Source organism: Copadichromis virginalis, linkage group LG6 (genome assembly GCF_057382275.1).
Source record: "Copadichromis virginalis isolate Kocher_CV1m ecotype Utaka linkage group LG6, C_Virginalis_male_GT1.1, whole genome shotgun sequence".
NCBI lineage: Eukaryota > Metazoa > Chordata > Actinopteri > Cichliformes > Cichlidae > Copadichromis > Copadichromis virginalis.
The window spans coordinates 43,309,014-43,332,436 of NC_140623.1; the positions used below are offsets into that span (position 1 = coordinate 43,309,014).

At 43.9% G+C, this 23,423-nt stretch overlaps 1 protein-coding gene across 4 annotated transcripts; it reads right to left on the reverse strand.

Annotated features, from left to right (window-relative positions):
- Positions 1-6,707: 6,707 nt before the first annotated feature.
- LOC146708599 (NLR family CARD domain-containing protein 3-like) lies at positions 6,708-23,144 on the reverse strand. 4 transcript variants are annotated; one of them, XM_085460548.1, is made up of 9 exons: positions 23,083-23,144; positions 22,380-22,725; positions 19,323-19,605; positions 19,166-19,222; positions 14,671-16,519; positions 12,078-12,251; positions 9,502-9,675; positions 9,270-9,316; positions 6,708-7,699 (listed from the first exon to the last, which is right to left on the reverse strand). In XM_085460548.1, the coding sequence occupies exons 3-9, from the start codon at positions 19,594-19,596 to the stop codon at positions 7,125-7,127; spliced, it is 3,150 nt and encodes a 1,049-aa protein (XP_085316674.1). In that variant the 5' UTR covers positions 19,597-19,605; positions 22,380-22,725; positions 23,083-23,144; the 3' UTR covers positions 6,708-7,124. The 4 variants fall into 4 exon arrangements, with proteins under 4 accessions (XP_085316674.1, XP_085316673.1, XP_085316676.1 ...); XM_085460547.1 differs by having other exon boundaries at positions 19,323-19,608; XM_085460550.1 differs by lacking the exon at positions 12,078-12,251 and having other exon boundaries at positions 19,323-19,608.
- Positions 23,145-23,423: the final 279 nt, after the last annotated feature.

Below are 23,423 nucleotides of genomic sequence, written 5' to 3' on the forward strand. Positions count from 1 at the left end.
GTGTGGTCAAAGCTCAAAGAATCATCTTTATTCTACATTTCCGGAAAAGGAGAGCTGCAGACACTAGCAAGCATCCACAGGTCTAAAGCATTACAAGCTGAATGGGCGTAATATAGTTCTGTTATACGTCACACATAGTCACACATAGTTTCGATCAAAACGACTCTGCCTAGTTTCACTTTTCTGTCTGCATCGCTTCCTGTTCTCTGCACAAAGCAGAGCTTCCTGTCTTAGACAGTACTCTGTGACCTTTCACACACCTTATAACTCAAAGTGGCGTTTTGTACACTGGCCTCTATAAAACAATATAAACAGAAAATAAGCACTATTTATTTCGTAACATTAGTTGACTCAATGAAACCATCCTCCTGCTCTCTGGTCGATTCTCAGAATGTTGTCATCCACCCACTTAAAGAAAACCCCAGCTTGACCTTTCTCTTCATGGGAATTACAGACCAATGTCAAAATTGTGATTTATTGCTAACATGTTAGAAAAGGTTGTAGCTATGCAGGTTACAGCTGTCCTGGATAAACACAGTGTACTTGACAAACCTCAGTCTGGTTTTCATGGAGCTCATTCTACTGAAACTGCACTTCTTGAAGCATCCAGTGACATTTAGTTGCAAAGCGTTGCAGGAGAGTGTTGGGTTCTGAGTGCAGTACAGACACAGGTCCTTGCACTCTTCTCTCAGCTATGGTGTGCCTAAAGGTCCTGTACTGGGGCCCTTATTGTTTCCATTATACCTTCTCCCACTACATTTTAATTAGCTTTAAGGGTATTTCTGTGAAGGTTTTCAGTCATCCAGGTCATCATGATCTAAGGAGCTTGGAAAGAAAAGCGTCTGGACTTCTTTAAGTTGCTTGAAGACGTTTAGCGTACACCCCCATATGGAAAAGAAATCGTAAAAACTTATATGTGATTACTCATGAAAGTGGCCACTTTCTCATTACTTTCATATATTGTTTTAGTAAGTATCCAAAACATACAAGTTTCATTATATAATTTTTCAAGGGAGCTTATATCTGTTTTCACTCTTACAGTAAATGCTTTTCATACAAGTTTCACACAAGACAGATACAAACTTTATAAGATTTATATATATCTTTTCCATATGGGCCACATTGAACAGTGCAGCGAGGAATGCCCAGACCTCTACATTGGAGAGACCAAACAGCCACTTCACAAGCGCATGGCACAACACAGAAGAGCCACCTCCACAGGACAAGACTCAGCAGTCCATCTGCATCTAAAGGTCAAAGGTCACTCTTTGAGGATGCCAATGTTCACATTTTGGACAGAGAGGACAGATGGTTTGAAAGAGGAGTGAAAGAAGCATCTATGTCCACTGTGAGCGACCATCTTTGAACAGAGGCGGGGTTTATGACACCAACTCTCTGCCATCTATAATCCAGTTTTGAGATCCTCCCCAGACGCCTTAACGCCCACTCACATCCTGGGCCATCTGACCTCAGGACATCACATGATAAGGTGGGGCCAGGTTTCACAACGAGCTCACCCGAAACTCTGGCTGATTGGGACCCACACCCAGTTTCACACCTTGGCTCAGGTGATTAGGTGGAGGATCATCAGGAGGTCTTCATAAAAAGGTGGATGGCTGAGCTGAGTGAAGCTGACCCCCCACCCATTTGAAACGTAAAGACAAATAGGCGGAGCGGTTAGTGCTACGTTTGTGCAGGTAAAATGAGCGTTTGTGCTGCTACGGTTTTTGAGATATTAAACATTATCTTATAGGTCTTTCAAAGGTCACCATCCCCCCAGAGCGCTCCAAAACGGGCCAAAATGGTCGACTTTTTCAGTGCTACGTTTGTGCAGGTTTGTGCAGGTACAATGAGCGTTTGTGCTGCTATGATATGAGATATTCTGTTATGGTGTTACTGCTGAAAAATGTCTTTTTCAAATGACCTTTTGCTTTGTGTGTTCACTTGTTCAATAAAGCTTTGTTAATAAACAACGACTCTTATTGTATTTAATCAGCTAAATTTGTAATGAGTGTAGTTTTTTTAACTTCAATTTCTTTACTTCAATCACTTTTCATTCATAAAACCATGATGCAAATGCTTGAGGGTTTTTTTTAGAGTGGATTAAAAAAACTTTATTGAAAACTACATTTGAACATTTTACACTCCCGTGAACAGTTTTTGAGCAGCTGCGCGCTCCCGCGGACGGTAATCACTTTCTGCCCGACGATCACTTTCTAGCACAAAACTGGAGCTCAGGGGGAAAAACAATCGCATGAGTGCTGCTGTTTGACTGAGGAAGAACAAAGTAGTCATGGTAAGCCAATCACATGACCACTTTAAGATGACAAAGCAACAAGGTGACATATACCAGTTTATAAATTGTGTTGATAGGCCACGTAAGACCAGCAAGCACTCTCTGCTTATGAGCAAAAAAAAAAAAGTCAAAAATAAAACAACCATTTTGTGTTGGTGGAAAAATGCACCATGTCGACCAATCAAAAAGGTTATATGGCAACATGACATTTGATTGTTTAGGAAGAGGGAGAAGTTTTAGGAGTGACGGCGAGAGAGAAAGAGAGCGAGAGCTGTCACAATGTGGCTGTGTGCAGCCAGGATGAGGCAGGAATGAAATCAAAATTCACAGCTTTATTGCTGGAGAGCAAAACCATACAAACTAAACTGGGAAACTATAAACTAGTACACAGAGAAACACACGGCCATGAATGAGCAGTGTTGGGGAGTAACGGAATACATGTACCGCCGTTACGTATTTAAAATACAAAATATGAGTAACTGTATTCCGTTACAGTTACCGTTTAAAAAGGTGGTATTCAGAATACAGTTACTTTGTTGAAATAAATGGATTACACTGCGGTACTTCCCTGTTTCATGTTGTCGCGGGTCAGGACTGTTTGGGTTTGTTTGACAGCTACGTGCTGTTGTTCCAGGCGGCAGCGTTACGGTTGCCATGGTTACAGGGCGACGCTCTCTCTCTCTCTCTGCGACTGTGTGTTTCCTGGGTGAGAGAGCGCCTTTTCGTTGTTGTTGTTGTTGTGCTAAGCTAACAGGCAGAATGCTACAAGCATAGCTCTAAAGAATGTAGCATCATGTTCAGTGTAGTCCGTGTTGCAGGGAGAATGGACTGCCATACACGTTATGTGTCTGTGAGCGCGAGGAGGGAGAAAAAGGTACGAGCTGTCGTCGAGGAAAAACGGGAGCTGGAAGCATGTAAATATAATAATAACCACTGCAGCCAAGAAGAGAGCCTGACGAGCCCAGTTGTAAGTAAGCTATTAAGACTCGACTGTACACCGTGTTCGTGTTTTCCTCCGAAAACAACAAGTTCCGTTGGAGCAGCCTTTCAACGCCTCTCTCTGTCTGTCGCAAGAAAAGTTGACCCACACAACAAAGTAGAGCTATTTTTCGGCTACGAGCCGACAGGGACCCCGCCGTATTATGCTGGGCTTACACTGTGCGATTTTTTTCAGTCGCGCGATTCAGCTCCTGCTCAAACTGTACGATTGACTCGCAGGGGTTAGAAGTTCATAGGTCACGATGCAGGTCTCACACTATACCGCCCGATGCTCTGATGCGACCTGAGTGCTCACACTGTGCGTCCATAAAAATGAAGGTTATAACAGAAATTCTGTCGCTCTCCCTCTCCGTCTTTCACTCACACAGACACACCACCACCATCAACTTTGCTAAATTGCTAATGAAAAACATTGGTCAGGCAGCTGTGATTGAGCAGCAGTGTAAATCCAACTATTTTCACGGTTGTTGTGGTCGTGATAATTTTGTGAGGCCACATCGAAAGGGCTCGGATGGTTCTACAGGTTGTGCCTCCATCGCTTGTGTCCAGATCACACGCTGCACTGCCGTGCTACGCCGTCTTTTTCACTGAAATTTGTGTTTGCGCGTGCGCAGTGTGGCAAACTGCGGTGACACCCTCACGACCAAGCGATTGATGATCGGGAGCTGGTCGTGAGGTGTCAATCGCTTCTCGTTACCCCACGTATACTACACGATGCACGACGCACGATGAAGGCCAAAATCGGGCCGATCGCCAAAACGATCGCACGACTCAAAAATCGGCTCAAAATGGGCCAAAAATCGCACAGTGTGAGCCCAGCATTAGTCAGAGGTCCCTTTACTACAGTTCGGAGTCGCGGACCTTCAGTAATAGTAATAAATCACACAGCAACAGTACATTCACGTTGTTGTAAAAAGCATGATAATATTGTAGCGGGTCAGGGCTGTTCGGGGTTCTGCTTGTACAGTTATGTTTTGTGTATGTTGCCATGGTGACGGGTGACGCCCTCTCGCTGCGACGGTGTGTCCTTCCGGGGTCAGAGGGCGCCCTATGTGTGTTGTGGTTGCCGCGCTGAGCAGTTAGCTAGCGGCAGTGTGTTCTTCTGCAAATGTAATAAACGGCTGTGCTCCCTGGCTAGCTCACGGGAAGCAAGACCAAACGATACCTCCGTCTCCTCCTTGTCTGAACTCGCCACAATATATTAAGTAATCCAAAGTATTCAGAATACGTTACTGTCATTGAGTAATGTAACGGAATAGGTTACAGAATACATTTTGGGGCATGTATTCTGTATTCTGTAATGGAATACATTTTAAAAGTAACCTTCCCAACACTGTGAATGAGGGAGATGCGGACATAAATACGCAGAAGGATAACGAGGGACGTGGGAGCACACAGGGAACACAGCTGATACAGATAATCATAACGAGACAGGGCAGGAGCAAACACGTACACTGATGGGAGACTATCAAAGTAACACAGGAAGTACACAGACCCAGGGCTGGACTGGGACAAAAAATCGGCCCGGGCATTTTGACTAGAGACCGGCCCACCAAAAATGTGACGTCATTCAGGGGTAAAACCGCAAAGGATTCTGGGAACTTGTGGCAAGAGGTACTAGCGCATGCAGGCTTTCAATTGAACTCAGTCACACAGCGATAAAAAGAAACACAAAAAATGGCAACAAGCTGTTGTATTCTTAACTGCAATAGCCGGTATTTGCCAAAAACAGATTGCTCGTATTTAAATTGCTATGAGTAACTTGTTGGGCTATAATATGTGAAACATATGTCAAATGCATCCCTGATGGATGACATAAAGTCATCTCTCCATCTCTCTCTGCTGCTCTTCTGTCTCCTCTGTCACAGACTTCTCCACTTTTGATGATAAATCAGCTGGTGCAACATGTAAGGATTGGCACAATTTGTTAAGATTTTGAGGAGTTTGAGAAACTAACCTTAAGCATAAAATAAAATTTACTATCAGTAACTTCATAGCACCCGCCCAGCAGTATTTAAACTCCGTCATGCTAGCTAGTAGCAGTACCAGTTATTCTAAGCGACTGTAAAAAGTCAGCACAACGAAAACAAACTACAACTAAACTTGGTTTATATCTGACACAGATAGACAGCAGGTCATAACTTCTTACCTGAAGTTCAGTTCCTCTGCCACTATGACCGGTGGCTGCCTCGGGTCTCTCCTCCTCTTGCCTCCCCTTTCCCTTATCCACCTGCTGGCCTCCACCACTTGCTGATGTTGCTAAATCTGTGGAAGCTATGCCATAGCTACCGCCAAACAATTCAGTTATTTTTACACATCTGGCAGCGTCTGCCTGAAGGGCTCGTTTCTTTTTGGCCCTAATTTTTTCTGCACCTCCTTTCCTTTTTTTGTTCTCCATTTTCTTTAGTTCGTCTATAAGATTGCTAAACAAGGGGGAGGGTGCATCCGACCTCCTCGGCTGTAATTGGTCCAGCCCAGAGTCGATCATGACCAATTGGCCAATCCAACACCTTTCATTATTTATACCCTTCCAAAAAAAAAAAAAATCGATCGGCCCATAAAAACAAAAAATCGCCAGCGGCCCACCGGGCAAATGCCCGGTATGCCCGATGGCCAGTCCAGCTATGCACAGACCGGAGGGGGAGAGAACAGACAGGCATGCAATAAAACACAAGGAGGGAAAACAAGGCATAAGAACTCACAGATACACTGAGTGAGACACGGGGTAAAGACACGAAGGGAAACCTAATAAACGACATCTAAACAGAATAACCTAGGGACCTTTAGAATAAACAGTGGACCTAAAACATAATACGTCAAATGACAAAAATACAGGAAAACACAAAGCACCGGGTAGAAGTCCCGGGACCATGACAAGAGCGAGTTTTGAGATGTGATATATATATATATATATATATATATATATATATATATATATATATATATATATATATGCTGTTCCTAGAGTATTTAAAAGTAGAATGGGAGGCAGAGCCTTCAGTTTTCAGGCCCCTCTTCTGTGGAACCAGCTTCCAGTTTGAATTCGGGAGACAGACATCATCTCTACTTTCAAGATTAGGCTTCAAACTGCAATAGCCCTATCATTGGTTATTGTTAATCTCTGGCTCTCTTCCACAGCATGTCTTTGTCCTGTCTTCCTTCCCTCACCGCAACTGGTCGTAGCAGGTGGTCGTCAAACCTGGTTCTGCTGGAGGATTCTCACTGTTAAGAGGAAAATTTTCTTTCCCACTGTTTCCAAAGTGCTTACTCATATGATAGTTGGGTTTTTCTCTGTATGTATTATTGAAGGGTCTACCTTACAATATAAAACACCTTGAGGCAACTCGTTTGATTTGGTGCTATATAAATAAAATTGAAATAAACTGAACAAAATGTTGTAGAGAAGAAAACATTGGAGCAATGATCATTTTATTGCTGAATCACACAGGAAATGAAATTTATTGTCAACAAATTCTGTCACTGGTTGTAAAATGAATGGAAACAGATAAATATGATACAAAGCATTTGCATTATGGTAATATAGACCTATGCAAAGGACATAAGCTAGAGAACAGATTACTTTGTAAAACTCACTTCAAGCTTCCTGCCTCCATACAACCATCTTTAGTACAACTAACATTGTAGAAATTATTCCTTTTCCATTTGTTAATAATGGTCAGTCTAAAGTGTTACTCACAGTCAATGTGTGGAATCTTCTGGTCTAAAGTAAAATTATTGGTGAGGTTTGGAAAAAGATTTTTTAAAGGATTTTTTAATGTAAAGTATTTGCCTGAATAAATCTGTGTCATTGTTTCTGCAAGTTTTCGTCCTAAAGTGAACACAGAGACACAGAGGAAGATCTAAATAGCCTAAATCCAGGATAAAGAGTCTCAGTGAATGTGGTGCTGAAGGTGTGGAGATGGATCAAGGAGTTTGAGGAGACTCTGTAGAAGGACAGAGTCCCAGCAGGACAGTCTACATACACTGCTACTCTGTTTGAGGTGGAGGAGGTGGATGAGGTGGAGGAGGCGGAAGAGGAGACGAAGGAGGAGGAAGAGGTAGAGAGGTCTGTTCTAGTGTTATTGTGCCAAGCAAAGTAACCATCTTCAGAGCATCTCAGACTCCACGACTGATTATTCCATCCAAACCAGCAGCCTTTGCTGGCTCCTGTCCTTCTGATTCCTCTGTAACTCACTGCTATGTAAACCCAACCTTCCCACTCAACCTCCCAGTAACAGCGACCAGTCAGCCCATTTCTACACAGAATCTGTTTCCAGTCATCAAACCTCTCTGGGTGATCAGGATATGGCTGCTCATCATCCACAAATGCCACTTTAGTGTTGTTGTCGAACAAGATGAGGTTTCTGTTTGCTGTGTTTGGGTCCAGTGTGAGTTCACAGGAATCTAAGAGAGAGAAGAATCCTTTATTATTTGACACGGTGCAATCAGTGCTCCATCTATAAAACCACAATTTTACCTGATATAAATTTGGCAACAATAAAGTTTGGCTATTTGCTTTTGTCCAGTACTCTGTAGAAATACTGACTTGATCACTTCTACATTCATATATTTCTTGATGCATGTTCAATCATCCAGGTACGTAAATCCCAAAAAGTTGATTCTGTTCATCTGGACGTTTTCAGTGGGAGAAACTTTCGTCATCATCCAGGTGACTTCTTCAGTGTCAGCTGGCTGCAGGTTTCCCCAATCATATAAACAGTACATTTACTGAAACTATCAACAACCACTGATCAATGTCCATGAGAGTTGGGGGATGGCTGCAATCACAGCATTGTAAGATGGTGAAAGACAAGGGAAAGACCATCTCTGAATCGAGGAGGGGGCCTAAGGATACATCTTTTACCATCATACAATGCTGTGATTGCAGTCTTTGATCAATGGTCATGACAATCATCGAGCTAGTGGGTAACAGACGTCTCCGAAAACGTCGGAGCGCTTTTGAAAATATGTGGTGTCCTGATAAACTGAGCAGATATTTGAGGTTTACACAGCTACATTCTCGCCTGAAAATATGTTAAACGTTTATTTTGTGACCCAGAAAGAATAATAAGAGTAATATTAAAACTAACTAGCTGCCGCCATTGTTGGAAACTGAGCTGGGCCGCACTATGAATTCTGGGACACAGCTTCTTCTTCTTCGGGGTTTAACGGCAGCTGGCATCCTTGTACATGCAGTGCTGCCATCTTCTGTTTCAGTCCGTTATTACACTCTTAAATCCTGCTACTTATTCCTGCGTCTTTTGTGATCTTACAAAGCTTCAAACGACGCGTCGACTATTAATGATTTTGATAGTCGACGTAATCGTGACTAGTCGACTAATCGTGGCAGCCCTACTGCACATAAGATAACAAATAATAATAGGGTAAAACAGACAATATAAAACAGGCAGAAATTCAACCAAAAACAGTTTTGAAACGGTGAGTTTTGAGTTGTTTTAAAAACAGCTACTGAGTCCACAGTTCTTGATGTATGAGGGAGAGAGTTCCACAGTCTCGGGGCCACAGTGGCAAAAGCTCTGTCACCCTAAGTTCTCATCTTAGTCTGTTTTATAGCAAGTAAGCCCTGATCAGATGACCTCCGGGACCTGCTGGGGACATCGGGCTGTAGCAGATCGGAGATGTAGGCTGGTGCCAGTCCATGCAAGGCTCTAAATGTCAAGACCAGGATCTTAAAATGTACTCTAAATTCAACAGGAAGCCAGTGTAGCTGAAATAGCAATGGTGTCACATGTGAAGCCGGACTGAAACTTATCACAAATGTTATGTTTGTCCAGAGCCGCTATAAGTTGCTTAGCCGCAACCTTTTCTAGAAGCTTAGCAATTAACGGTAATTTAGAGATAGGTCTGTAGCTGCTGGAAACAGAGGCGTCTAGCTGAGGGTTTTTTAAAGTGGGAGAATAGCAGCATTTTTAAAATAAACCGGAACTATACCAGATGCAGTAAACACACTCACACTTTCTCAGGCCAGGTTTTAGTCTCTGCTGCCCACCATGTTCCAGCCTTGGAGAGGAAGAAAAAGGAAGAAAAAAATTCTTTCCACTTACACGTCTGCCATTATTAACAGAAGGAAATGTACATCTAGATTTTTTTAGTTTGCGTTGCAACTAGAACATACTCTGAAACACTTCCCCTGTTTGTCAATACGCCACAGAAACTGTTTCTGTGCTCATGTCTTCTCTTCATACCTGAGAGTGTCTAGTCTCCAGTCTGAGTCCTCCACTCCAGCGGAGAACAGCTTTACTGATGAGTCGTCCAGAACATTGTAGCTCAGGTCCAGTTCTTGCAAATGGAAGTGGTTGGATTTTAGAGCTGAAGCTAAATAAGTACAGCCTTCCTCTGTGACGATACAGCCGGACAGCCTGGGTCAAATAGCACATAGAACGATAGACAACAAATAGCCAAAACACTTAAAAATGACTTGCTTTGGTCTGCCATTGTTTTACACTGTTTTATGCTGTATGCTGAAATTAGCTCATTGCTAACATTTTTAATATATCAAATTACCATTTATTATTGAGACTGATATTGATTTAATCGAAAACACATGTTAGGGCATGTTAGCAAACACAAGTAAATTTCTGCAATGGCTTGCCACATCAATCCCTATACAACCGTTGCAAGAGCTTGGTTCGCATTGCTGGCAATAAGTCGGACTCGTTCCCGGTGGGTGATGGGCTCCGCCAGGGCTGCCCTTTGTCTCCGGTTCTGTTCATAATTTTTATGGACAGGATTTCTAGGCGCAGCCAAGTGGCGGAGGGCTTTCGCTTTGGTGGCCTCAGAATCTCATCTCTGATTTTTGCAGATGATGTGGTTCTGTTGGCTTCATCGGGTGAGGGCCTCCAGCTCGCACTGGAACGGTTCGCAGCCGAGTGTGAAGCAGCGGGAATGAGGATCAGCACCTCCAAATCTGAGGCCATGGTTCTCAGCCGGAAAAGGGTGGAGTGCCCACTCCGGGTCAGGGATGAGTTCCTGCCCCAAGTGGAGGAGTTCAAGTATCTCGGGGTCTTGTTCGCGAGTGATGGGAGAAGGGAGCCGGAGATCGACAGACGGATTGGGGCTGCAGCTGCAGCAATGCAGACGCTGCACCGGTCCGTCGTGGTGAAGAGGGAGCTGAGTGTAAAAGCGAAGCTCTCAATTTACCGGTCGATCTACGTCCCTACCCTCACCTATGGCCACGAGCTGTGGGTAGTGACCGAAAGAACGAGATCGCGGATACAAGCGGCAGAAATGAGCTTCCTCCGAAGGGTGGCTGGCCTCTCCCTTAGAGATAGGGTGAGAAGTTCGGCCATCCGGGAGGGGCTCAGAGTAGAGCAGCTGCTGCTCCACATCGAAAGGAGCCAGCTGAGGTGGTTCGGGCATCTGACAAGGATGCCCCCTGGGCCCCTCCTGGGTGAGGTGTTCCAGGCATGTCCCACCGGGAGGAGGCCCCGGGGCAGACCCAGGACACGCTGGAGAGATTATATCTCTCAGCTGGCCTGGGAACGCCTTGGTATTCCCCCGGATAAGCTGGAGGAGGTGGCTGGGGAGAGGGAGGTCTGGGCCTCTCTGCTTAGGCTGCTGCCCCCGCGACCCGGCCTCGGATAAAGCGGATGAAGATGGATGGATGGATGGATGGCTTGCCACATCGAGCAAAACAGCAAGGAAAAGGGTGCTCAACCAAAGCCAGAGAGAAGTGTAGTATGCTAGTATTACTTTAGTATGCTTTTATGTGGACTTGTTTACTTAAAAAACAAACAACAACAAAAAAAAACAAAGAAAAAAACCAGTCTGTAATAATGAGGTGCTCAACTGAATCAAAATTCTTGTTATTTTAAGATACAGTCTTACATCATATAAGAATTATCATTAAAGAGACATTAATTGCTATTAGTGTAGGGTATTTACTAGGGCTGCACGATTAATCGTTAGAAAATCGCGATCTCGATTCATACTTATGTGCGATCTCATTTCCAAATGACAACGATTTAAAAAAAAAAAAAGACGACGACGGTTGTACCGCATTTTGATCCGGGACGTAATCTGCATGAAAACAAGCGCTCACTCTTCCTGCTCAACAAATGACAAGGGCGGAGCCTTATACCACGTGATACAGAAGCTGTGCCGTGTGATGCTAAAATTAGCAGGAAAAAACAACAGAGAGCACGTCAGGGATGACGAGAAAGTGACAGGAGAAAATCCGTCCCGGTCAACCACCCAAACATCAATAACGGGAACCTTATACAGCACCTCCCCTGTCGACCTCCCGCAGGCACAAAGAAATTACGGAGGCTATCACTTATCACCTGACCAAAGATATGGCTCCCATCAACACTGTGCAAAACGAGGGATTTAGGAAAATGATCAACACCCTAGACAAACGCTACACAGTGCCGTCCCGCAACTACTTTTCTATCGTTGCACTACCTGCTCTATACACGCAGCGTCGAGCAACGGTGGAGACGGAATTTCAAGCAGTACAACATTTTACGGCAACAACAAAACGTGAGACATTTGTTATTTTTATGTTTATTTATTGTTTTTATGTTCAGTCTCAACTGTTACGAAGTTGATGTGCAGTTAATAAGTGCAATAAATATTTATACTGGAAAAGAAAATCGTGAGGGAATCGTGATCTGAATTCTAAGCCAAAAAATCGTGATTCTCATTTTATGCAAAATCGTGCAGCCCTAGTATTTACCTTTTAGTTTAAAGAATGGTCAAGTGTTTTTATTATAGAAATAAAATTGAATTAACTGTATGTAAAGCAACATTTAATACAGACCTGAGAATTTCCAGTCTACACTGTAGACTTGCCAGTCCGGCAGAAAGGAGTTTAACTCCTGAATCTTCTAGGTCATTGTTACTCAGGTCCAACTCTCTCAGATTAGATGACGGTGAGCTGACAACTGAGGACAGAGCTTCACAGCTTCTTTTTGACAGATTACAGCCACTCAACCTGGAGGAGAGTTAGTGATAAATTGACCTGTACATCAAATACAATCAGATCCATATTGTCTGGAAAGAAGTTTTGTGGCCCAGTGATATCTGTTCCCTAATTTTTCCCAGCAGATAAAAGGTTAATTCCAAGTGTTAAACTTGTATTTGGCACCTATTCATTAGAAGTATCAATATTCAATATTTATGCTCTAAAATATAAAACTTTAGATTTAACTGTTGTACTTTATTTTTAGCATGACTGCATGCTGGTTTGTTGAACCATTTCATGATTGTTTAATTTCAATACAAAACTATAAACAAAGCCTTTGATGAATAGACTCCTAAATGAATTGCAGCCTGGCCGGGCTCAGCCCAAAGCAGGGGCATTGGCCCACCCTCTGTAGGCCCACCACCGACAGGAGGCACCAGAGGGGTTGGGTGAAATGTGTACTGGGCGGCAGCCAGGCGTAGAGATCCTGGCAGACTGATCCTCGGCTACCAAGACTAGCGTTACCCCTCTGATGGTAAAGGAGCCTATGCTAGGTTGAGAGGTACCGGCAAGATATAGTCGGGCTCACCTCAAAACACAGCTTGAGCTCCAGAACCCGTCTCCTGGAGAGGGACTGGACTCTCTCTCAGTCTGGTGTTACCCTTGGTGAGAGGCGGTAGGCTGGGGTGGGTATCTCAGTATCCCCTCGACTTGCACCTGTATGTTGGAGTTTTTCCCAGTGGACGAGAGGATTTGTTATTCGTCTGTACTTATTCACCAAAAGACAGTTTTGAGTACCCAGCCTTCTTGGAGTGGGTGGGGTGCTTGAGGGTGCTCTACCTGGGGACTCTGTCATCTCATTAGGAAATTTCCCCACTCATATGGGCAACAACAGTGAGACCGAATGGTGCTGTGTTATTGGACTGCGTAAACCACAGTTTCGCAATAACACCATGTTTAAACCTAAGGGTGTCCAGAAGTACTCGTGGCACCAGGATACCATAGGCCACAGGTCAATGATCAATTTTGTAATTGTATCATCAGGTCTATGGCCATACGTTCTGGATCCTTGGGTAAAGAGAGGTGCTGAGCTCTGCTGAAGCACCTAAACATATAGTAAGGGTGCACTGGGAATGCCTAGAAGAGGCCCCTGTCCACAAGATCTTCAATTCCCACTTCTGGCAGAGATTTGGTAGCTTTCTGAGGGAGACTGGGGACATTGAGTCTTAATGGACCATGTTCAGCACCTCCATTGCTGAATCTGCTGCACTGAGCTGCGGTTGCAAGGTGATTAGTGCCTGTCAAGGTGGTGACCCCCAAACCTGATGGTGGACAAGGGATGGTAGTGAAGGGAACCCCGGCTGAAGGAGTCCTATCGGGCTTGATTAGCCTGTGGGAATTTGGAGGCAGTCAGTAGGTACCGAGAGGATAGGTACCGAGAACATGACTCTGGCACTGGCTGAAATAAAACCTCAGAGGAGATTTTATAAGCCATCGAAAAAGCCTTTTCGATTGCCTCGAAATTCTGTCAAGCCATCGGGGGGCTCAGGAGGGGACAGCGGTGCACTACCTGATCTGTGTATAATACAAGTGGAGTGCTGCTGACTTCGTCTAAGTGGGCGACTGTGGTTCAGGGGGTTGGGAAGCTCATCTTGTAACAGGAAGGTTGCCGGTTCAATCCCCAGTGGGAGAAGGCTTCCACTTGGGCAGCCTCAGAATCTCATCTCTGATATTGTGGTTCTGTTGGCTTCATCAAGTGGTGGCTTATGGCTTGCAAGTTTGAGCCCATGGTCCTCAGCAGGAAAAGGGTAGAGAGCCCATTACAGATCAGGGAAAAGTTACTGCCCCAAGTAGAGGAATTTAAGTATCTTGAGTCTTAATAAAGAATGAGCCGCAGATTGACAGACGGATTGGTGCTGCGGCTGCAGTGATGTAGACACTGTATTGGTCTACTGTGGTGAAGAGAGAGCTAAGAGTAAAAGCGAAGCTCTTGAATTACCGGTCAGGGTTCAGGGATCTGACAAGTATGCCTCCTGGGTGAGGTGTTCTAGGCATTTCCCACCAGCATGAGACCCCAGGGCAGGCCGAGGACATGCTGAAGAGATTATATCTCTCGGCTGGCCAGAGAATGCCTTTGTGCTCCCCTTGACAAGCTGGAGGAGGTGGTTGGGGAGAGGGAGGTCTGGGCTTGTCTGCTTAGGCTGTTGCCCCCTGCATCCCGGCCCTGGATAAGTGGAAAAATATGGTATATTCAAACTGAAATCCTAAAACAGGACACCAAGTGCCTCAAAGGTAAAATTCTTGGGTTTCTGCATCTGTACATGTTAAGCATGAGGTAAGCTAAATCTAACACTACCCAAAATGGTTTGGTAGTTACACCTACTGTAGGATCATAGAGTTTGGAGTTCCAATTATTTTTCAATATAATCTTTTGTATCTGTGCACCTACAGAACTTTTTTGGAGGCTTTCACCACTGGAAGTAACCTGAGAAGAGCTTCCTCTGAAGGAGAGTATTTCTTCAGGTCAAACACATCTAGATCTTCTTCTGATGATAGTAAGATGAAGCCCAGAGCTGACCACTGAGCTGGAGTGAGTATATCTGTGGACAGACGTCCAGAACTCAGATACTGTTGGATCTCCTCCACTAGAGAACAGTCCTTCAGTTCGTTCAAACAGTGGAACAGATTAATGCTCCTCTCTGCAGACACATTCTCACTGATTTTCTTCTTGATGTATTGGACTGTTTTCTGAGTGGTCTCTGAACTACTGTCTATTTTCATTAGCAGGTCCTGTAGTTTATCCTGATTGGTCTGCAGTGAAAGACCCAAGAGGAAGCGAAGGAATAAGTCCAGATGTCCGTTTGGACTCTGTAAGGCCCTGTCAATGGAAATCCTGTGGATCTTCTTTGAAGATGTTTTACTTAAAAGCAGTTGAAGATTGCGCATTGAGGGCTGTGGTAAAGGCATCACATTTATGTTACTGTTATTAAGCGACATCCTCACATAAAGAGCAGCCAGAAACTCCTGAACGCTCAAATGGACGAAGCTGAACATCTTGTCTTTCCCTTTCCTTCCTCGATCTTCTTTGAAGATCTCTGTGAACACTCCTGAGCACACCGAGGCTTCGCTGAAATCAATGCCGCTCTGTCTCAGATCCTTCTCATAGAAGATCAGGTTGCCCTTTTCCAGCTGCTCAAAGGCCAGTTTTGCTAATGACTTAATGTATTGAATGCTCTTTTCTGGGCCATACTTTTCTTTTGTCCGATCAATCTGAAACACCAGGAACTCTGCGTACATCTCAGTCAGAGTCTTGGGCAGCTCTCCTCCCTCTCTGGTTTTCAACACATCCTCCAGAACTGTTGCAGTGATCCAGCAGAAGACTGGGATGTGGCACATGATGTGGAGGCTTCGTGATGTCTCGATATGGGAGATGAGTTTGTCAGCCTCCTCCTTACCTTTGAATCTCTTCCTGAAGTAGTCCTCTTTCTGTTGGTCGGTGAACCCCCTGACCTCTGTTGTACTGCTGATAAACTCTCGAGGGATCTGATTGGCCGCTGCAGGCCGTGTGGTTACCCAGATGCGAGCAGAGCGTAGCAGTTTCCCATTGATGAGTTTCCTCAGCAGGACATCTGTTTTAGTTGCCTTTGTTACATCGACAGAGCGAATGTCTTCAGAATGAAGGTCGAGATGAAGGCGGCTCTCATCCAGCCCATCAAACACAAACAGAAGTTTGAATTTACTCTTGTCATAGTTGGTGATTCCTGATGACTGAACATCTGTAAAGATGTAATTAAGAGCCTCCTGTGGGATGCCTACAGTTTCTGGGATGCATTCATGAATGAGCTCTGCCAAACTGAACTTTTCTCCCTTCAGAGGATTCAGCTGACGGAAGGTGAAGGGGAAAATCAGATGCACATCTTGATTGGATCTTTGTTCAGCCCAGTCCAAAACAAACTTCTGGACAAGGAAAGTTTTTCCAATTCCTGCGATTCCATTGGTCATCACTGTTTTGATGGGTCTGTATTTTCCAGAGGGATGTTTAAACATGTCTGTGGGTCTAATAGGTTTCTCTGGCTCTGCTGGCTTCCATGCCTTTTCAATCTGCCAAACCTCATGCTGTGTGTTGATATGTACATCATACCCAGCTGTGATGTACAGCTCTGTGTAGATATCTGCCAGACACTGTTTATCTTCTGCCCAACCTTCTTGTGCGCACATAAACTTGTCCTGGAAGTTTGATTGAAGCATCTGTTGGTAAGATGCGATGGGGTGAGGCTCTGGTACTGGAACCACCACATCTGTGTCAAATATGCAACATGGAAAGTGTAAGGTGTATATCCACCATTAAACAAATCTAGAAATTAAGTTATTTCAATCTTTCCTTGCACATAAAAAGTCTTCAATAATCAGGACCCATTATATCGCAAAGACCTTTCACTATTCCACTAGAGTACTTTGAGAAACAGGCTTACTTGTGGTTTCCAAAAGTACAATGGTGGCAGAGCTGCCAAGCCATTTTCCTACATAACTTGCTCCTACTTTGTGACAGCCTAATCTGAAAAGTAGAGAGGATAACACTGGAAGTAAATTCCAGATGTTCTACTTTGGTGTAGAAGGAAGAAAACTGGAATAGGTGTAATCTTGAAGGAAGAGTATGTGAATAGTTTTGTGGAGGTAAAGAGAGGATCATGAGTTTGAAGCTGGAAATGGAAGGGGCTGTGTTGATTGTCAGTTTGTATGCCTCACAGGTTGGAGTTTAGAGGAGAAAGAGGAAGTCTGGTGAAACCTGGATGAAGTGGTGGATTTCATCTAAATGTGAAAGAGATCCTGCAAGGTGGTGTTAGGGGAGGTTTGGATGGTGGATGACGGATATCAAGAAGAGAAAGTGAGTGAAGGAGAAGCAAAGATGAAATGCTGGATGTTAAATAAAAAAAGAGTTGCAGAGTTCAGGAAGGGGTTGAGACAGAGAGAGGTGGCAAAGGCTTATGGTGAGCTACATGTGAGGTTGGACACTAAAGATGGAGAAAAGGAGTTGTACCCAATGGTAAGAGACAGACCAGGCTGGGAAGCGTGTGCAGCAGGTAAAGGTGATTAACCCTTTAAAGCCGGTCGGAGCGGACACGCTCCATTTTGCGTAACTATTTTTAAATCCCGTAGCTCTGCAACCACGTAAGCTAGCGCAATAATTTTTTTTGCATATGAAACCGGAGGAGTTGTACTTACATCTGATGCCATCAGTTTGTCCTCGGTCACAGTTTCCTTCCACATATAGCTTTGCAAAATTTCATAAAAAGCACTTGCAGCAACAAAAACATAATATTCCAGAAACACGCTTTGCCGATCCGATCAGCTGTTTGTAACACTTCCTACTTTGGAATAGACGTCAGCGCGAACTATCGCATGTCCGGCATGACCTGCCCGAAACCGGAAGTGACGTCATTTTGCGGAAATGTAGTTTTTTACCATCGTGGCCTTATGAGCCTATACTGGTGTTTTTAAAAGTTATGTTTGACTTTATGACTTTCTGTGTCGTTTCTGGGATGCTGAGGACTAATATTGCACTGCTGGAAATATTTTATTTTGATGCATATGCTGTTTTTTTGCAAATTTGCATTATAATATTTATTTTCGTTTTTCCTGCAGTATATGAAAATTGGTGTATCTCAAAAATAAAATTATGAAGACAAAATAAATTTCCTTTGGTGGGAAACTAGTTTGTGCAACTTTTTTGTATTTACAGTTTTGAGGGATATGCCTCTTAAATTTCTCTAACTAGAAATATATGTTAAAAACCAAAAACGATTTTCAATTTTTTTGTAGTTTATTGCACTTTTTTGCAATTTATGTAATTACTATGCACTTAATGCAGACATATTATTACAATTTGGGCTATAATGGTTGTATTGATGTATAGCAACTTGAAATGCTCCAAAAAATGGCTCCACAGCATGTAAAAATATACTATAAGCTCTGGCGGACTTGGTTCTATGGTAGGTCTTAAAGGGTTAAGGATGGAAATGTACCTATGAGTAATACGACTGTGCAGGAAATATGGAAGGAGAACACTGGCAAATTTGTTAATAAAGAAAATGATAGACAAAGGAGGATGGATGGAGGGCAGTTAGTAAGCAGGATTAGTAAAGAAGACGAGTGGAGGTATGGAAATGTCTAGAAGAAAGGGCAGTGGACCTGTTAGCCACAGAGTTTAAAGCAGTCTTGCCTGAAGAGTGGAGAAGAAATGTGACAAAGAGCTCTACAGATGTGACGTTTGCTCTGAGAGCGTTGATGGAAAAGTTTAGACAAGCTCAGAAGGAGCTTCACTTTCTTTGTGGATCAGAGAAAGCAGGTGATTGGCTGCTGAGAAAGGAGCTGTGGTTCTGCACGAGGAAGTCAGGAGGGTCAGAGAAGTGTGTGGAGGTGGTGCAGGACATGTGAGGACCGAGGTGAGGTGTGTGGTAAGATTAACAGGTGGGTTCAAGGTGGGGGTGGGATTACATCAGGGATCAGCTCTCAGCTCCTTGTTTGCAGGTGGAGTAGAGCGTGGAGAGGTGGAGGTATGATCTGGAGAGCAGGGGGATGAAAATCAGTAGAAGTAATACAGGCATGTGTGGATGAGGGGGAGACTGGTGCAGAGGTCAACATGAAGGAGCAGAGGTAGTGAAGGTGGATGAGTTTAAGTACTTTGGGTCAACCACCCAAAGCAACAGAGTGCACAAGAGAGGTGAAGAGGACAGTCCAGGCAGGGTGGAGTGGGCGGAGACAGAAGTCAGGGGTGATTTATGACAGAAGCTAAAGAGTACACAATAAATACTAATTCTATGAGACGAAGATAAGAAAACAAGCTTCTTATGAAAAATGATTAATGTATGTTAGTCTATTTTGTTATTCGTCATAATGACAAACTCTACAAACCAGTAAAATAAAATAAAATCATGGCTACTTGCCTTCAGTCTGAGGAAATCCTCTCTTCTGTGAAGTCTCCCCACAGTTGCTGACGTCCGCTGACAGGCAGTGATTTTGAGTGTTAGACTGATTTAACCTGCACTCTGTGAAACGTTTTCAGACTGCAGTGACGTCATGTTTGGTTTTCTTGTAACTTACCTTCTCGTCCTGAGCTGCTGGCACACAGACTCTGCAGCAGGTCATTCCTGCTTATCCTCTCTAAAATCTTCTTAGCCACCTCCACAGCTCCAGGAAGCCTGTAGGTTTGCACCATCAGGTCGACAGTGTCCCACCTGTTTGTTGTCTCCAATCGACTCTTTTTGATGGTTGGGAAGCTTTGAAGGACGTCAGCTTGATGTAGGAGCCACTTGAATTTGTTAAACTCTTCATCTCCCAAATCCTCCAGAGTACTTAACAGGTCCTCTGACGTCATCCCTGATCCCTGCTAAAGGAGGAGAATATTCTCAGCAGGTATTTAACATATTTGTTGCTGGTTGAGAATAAACACGACGTCTCTGCCGTTGGTGTTCGAATAAACATTTTGAGTTTTAATTTTGGTGGTGTGGACTCATGGTTCTGTCTTTTGGATTTCACAGATGATTTTAGTTCGTGCTCATTATTACTTAGATTTCCTAGTTCTTGGTTTCTGAAGTTCACTTTTGCTTAAAATAATATGCAATAAAACAGTTTATTTTATGTGTCTATAACGTATTCATCGGGTTTGCTTATACAGCCTTGAAATCCCTTCACAACTATGCACATGCACATGGGAGCGTGGAGTATTTGCCCTGAAGCGACAGGCACTTCAATCCCTGTCCTGCCACAGTGAGAGCTTGGCTTGCTCTGCTGGCAGTGAGTCGGTTCAGTTTTACTTATAATGCACCAAATTACAACAGCCTCAGTGTTTGCAATGTGAAGTTTGTCACACATTGTGTCTTCTAGCTAAAGGTAAAGCTGTTAAGTTTAACAGGGATGAGAGCCAACTGGCAACCTGTCCAGGGTGTACCCAGCCTCTCACCCTAAGACAGCTGGGATAGGCTCCAGACCCCCACAACCCTGAAAAGGATAAGCAGATGATGGATGGATGGATGGATGGATGGATGGATGGATGGATGGATACTCAGATATTGACATACTTTCGCACGCTCTGTCAGCAAAAGCTGAAAATAAAAACTATAATGCAAAGTAGTCAATGTATAGCTTGTATTTACTGTCCCCTCTAAATAATTCAATGCACAGCCATTCATGCCTAAACTGCCATTTCCCTCCCTGGTGTCATGTGACTCGTTAGTGTTAAAAGTAGGGATGGGTACCGGTGTCCGGTGCCATGATGGCACCGGTTCTGACATAAACGGTAGTAACCAGACCGAAAAGCAGCGCACATTTCGGTGCTTTATTTCTGTGCTTTTTTTTCCTGAGCTGTGATACACTTTAGATTCTAGCCAATCATTTTACATTTCCGAGGATAGTAGGCGGGTCCAGGTACGCATGTTCCTTTAGAGCAGAGCTACAGATTAAAAATGCCCAAGGCGAAGCGGTCAAAAGTCTGACTGTACTTCACAGCAAAAGATGCAAACTCAGCAGCAACAAGTGCTTTAAGCTGATACTGTAAAGTGTGTGTGTTAGTCCCCATAGGGAAATAGTTCCTCTGCATTTAACCCATTCACCCAGTGAAGCAGTGGGCAGCCACCAGTGCAGCGCCCGGGGAGCAGTGTGTAGGGACGGTACCTTGCTCAGGGGTACCTCAGGGTAGCCGTTCAGTGGAGTCGAACCCCCGACCTTCCGATCATGGGGCCACCACTCTACCTACTGAGCTATCCCTGCCCATACTGTGATACTGTCAAAGGAGGTAACACCTCGAATCCGATGAAACACCTGGCGACGCATAGCGTTTTTTTTAAAAGCCGAGAAATGCGCCGTATTTGATAGCTTGCTGCGAGACCTCACACCGAGCACATCTACTGCGGGTGTGGTGCCTGTTATCGGACCCGGAGTTAGCAACATCCCCCAAAAACCCCGAAGAGGAGAGTCCTGGCCCCTAGCCCTGCCAGTGTAGCAGAAATGATGAGGATGATGATGCAGCAGCAGCCGTTCTTCTCTGCGTGAGTAGCTTAATGTTGTTCGTGTGTAATTTACGTTGAGTAGGCTAACCACGTTATTACATTAATGCATGTAAGGTGAACTAGCAAACATCATCATAGCTACATGCGGCTGTCTTCTTGTTTGATGGCAGATACTCCCTTCACCCTGGCCAAAAAGGCTAAAATGACCAAAGAAAAAGTGGGAAACGGCTAAACATGAGAGGTTTTTGGACAAAGTTTGTTTTTTCCATTGTTTAAGCACTGCTTCCAGCCAAGAGTGATACCATATATGCCCCATAGCTGCAGAAAAGGCTAACATTGTTATCTTTTTGCAAAAAACAGCTGAACATGAGAAGTTTTTGGACCAATTTTGTGTTCTCCATTCTTTACGTACCGGTTTGAGCACCGTTTAAGCACCTACACGTTTCAAAAGTACCGGTTTGGCACCGGTATCGGATAAAACCTAAACGATACCCATCCCTAGTTAAAAGGTCTCAGGTGCAAATGTGGAACAAGTGTGTTGAATTTGGTGTTATTGCTCTCTCATACTGGTCACTGGAAGTTTAACATGGCACATCATGGCAAAGAACACGTTGAGGATTTGAAAAAAAGAACTGATACTCTACATAAAGATGGCCGAGGCTATAAGAATGATGCCAACACGCTGAAACCAAGCTGCAGCATGATGGCCACACAGCAGTTTAACAGGACCTCGCCGTGGTCGACCAGAGAAGTTGACTGAACGTGCTCAGCATCATATCTGGAGGTTGCCTTTTTTCTTAGGTGTTCAGGTTTTTCAACCGCATTGCTTAACCCCGCTGTTTTACATGTTCACTTATTTTTTTTAAGTGCTGTCCATACAGAAAACATTGATTTGTAAACGATTAACTAACAACCTTGTAAACACAAAGTTCTTTATTTGGAGCACATTTCTACAAGAAAGATAAGTTCCTGAAAAAGTGCTTGAAGTGCTTTGGTACTCTTTGGCAATATTGTAGACAATGTTAAACTTCATCATCACATCGGCTCCTCTGATGACCTGCTTGGCAGTGGGCAGAGGGGACACTTGGGCAGTGCATTTATCGCAGCATGAAAAGATATAATATATTTACAGAAATGTGTGGGGTGTACTCACTTTTGTGAGATCCTGTATATATAATTGCACGGATCAGTGACTCCTAAACTAGGCGAGTGGCTCCAGCAGATCCCGGGAACAACATCGGAGATCTCTGTCCAGAAGAGCGCAGTCCTGGGAACAGCCAAGATACTGCAGGACCCTCAAGCTCCCAGGCCTCTGGTAGAGGACCTGAGCTTCTAGGATAGCGACCGCTCATAGGGGCGAGAGGGCAATGTTTTATACATGTTTTTATACATATACAAAGTGCAAAACTGAGTAGTGCAATATACATATGTGCATATTACCTGTCTGTAATTATTTGGACCTGAGTGGAGTTGAACAGGGTGTGAATGAAGTGCAGACTCTGTTTTAATTCAAGGGGATAAAAAAGTATTTGAACTGTTTGCTAATTACAGCTATTTTTATACACAGTATAATAATATGTAAATGTGTAGTCTGTTCTGCTCCTATGATAAGCTCATCCTGGAGCTCTTTGGTAGTAAAGACGTTTTTTCCTTCTTTGTCATCACAAATATGAGCTTATATGAATTCAGAACACAAACCATCCAAACCACAAAACCTTCCTTTTCCAGTTCTCCCAGTGACACCCATTGCTATGTATGTCCTGCTCATTGCACTGATTTTATCTCAGTGTCAGATTAGTTAGATAAAACTTTCAGTGTTGTTCTGTCAAACAAAAAGAAACGTCTTTTAGACTTACGTGGACTGAAGCTTTCGTTGATGCTCCTGCAGCTGAATATTTCCGGGTTTTATGAGTTGAGCAGCAGAAGTGCGAAACAAAGGGTGCAGAAGTGCGAATACCAAATCAGGAAATGTACACATACACATTTCCTCCTCCTGCAGCCAATAAGCATGAAATATGGTCATACCTCTGCTACATACAAAATTGCATGGCCGTTACTACTACCACTACTGCAACAAACAGAAGTCACAAACCTCAAAGAGAACCTGCGAACACAAAGACAGGAAAGGTAGAAAACTGGGTGAACTGAAATTATATACAAACACTGAGCACACAAATCTCACATGAACAAAAATGAG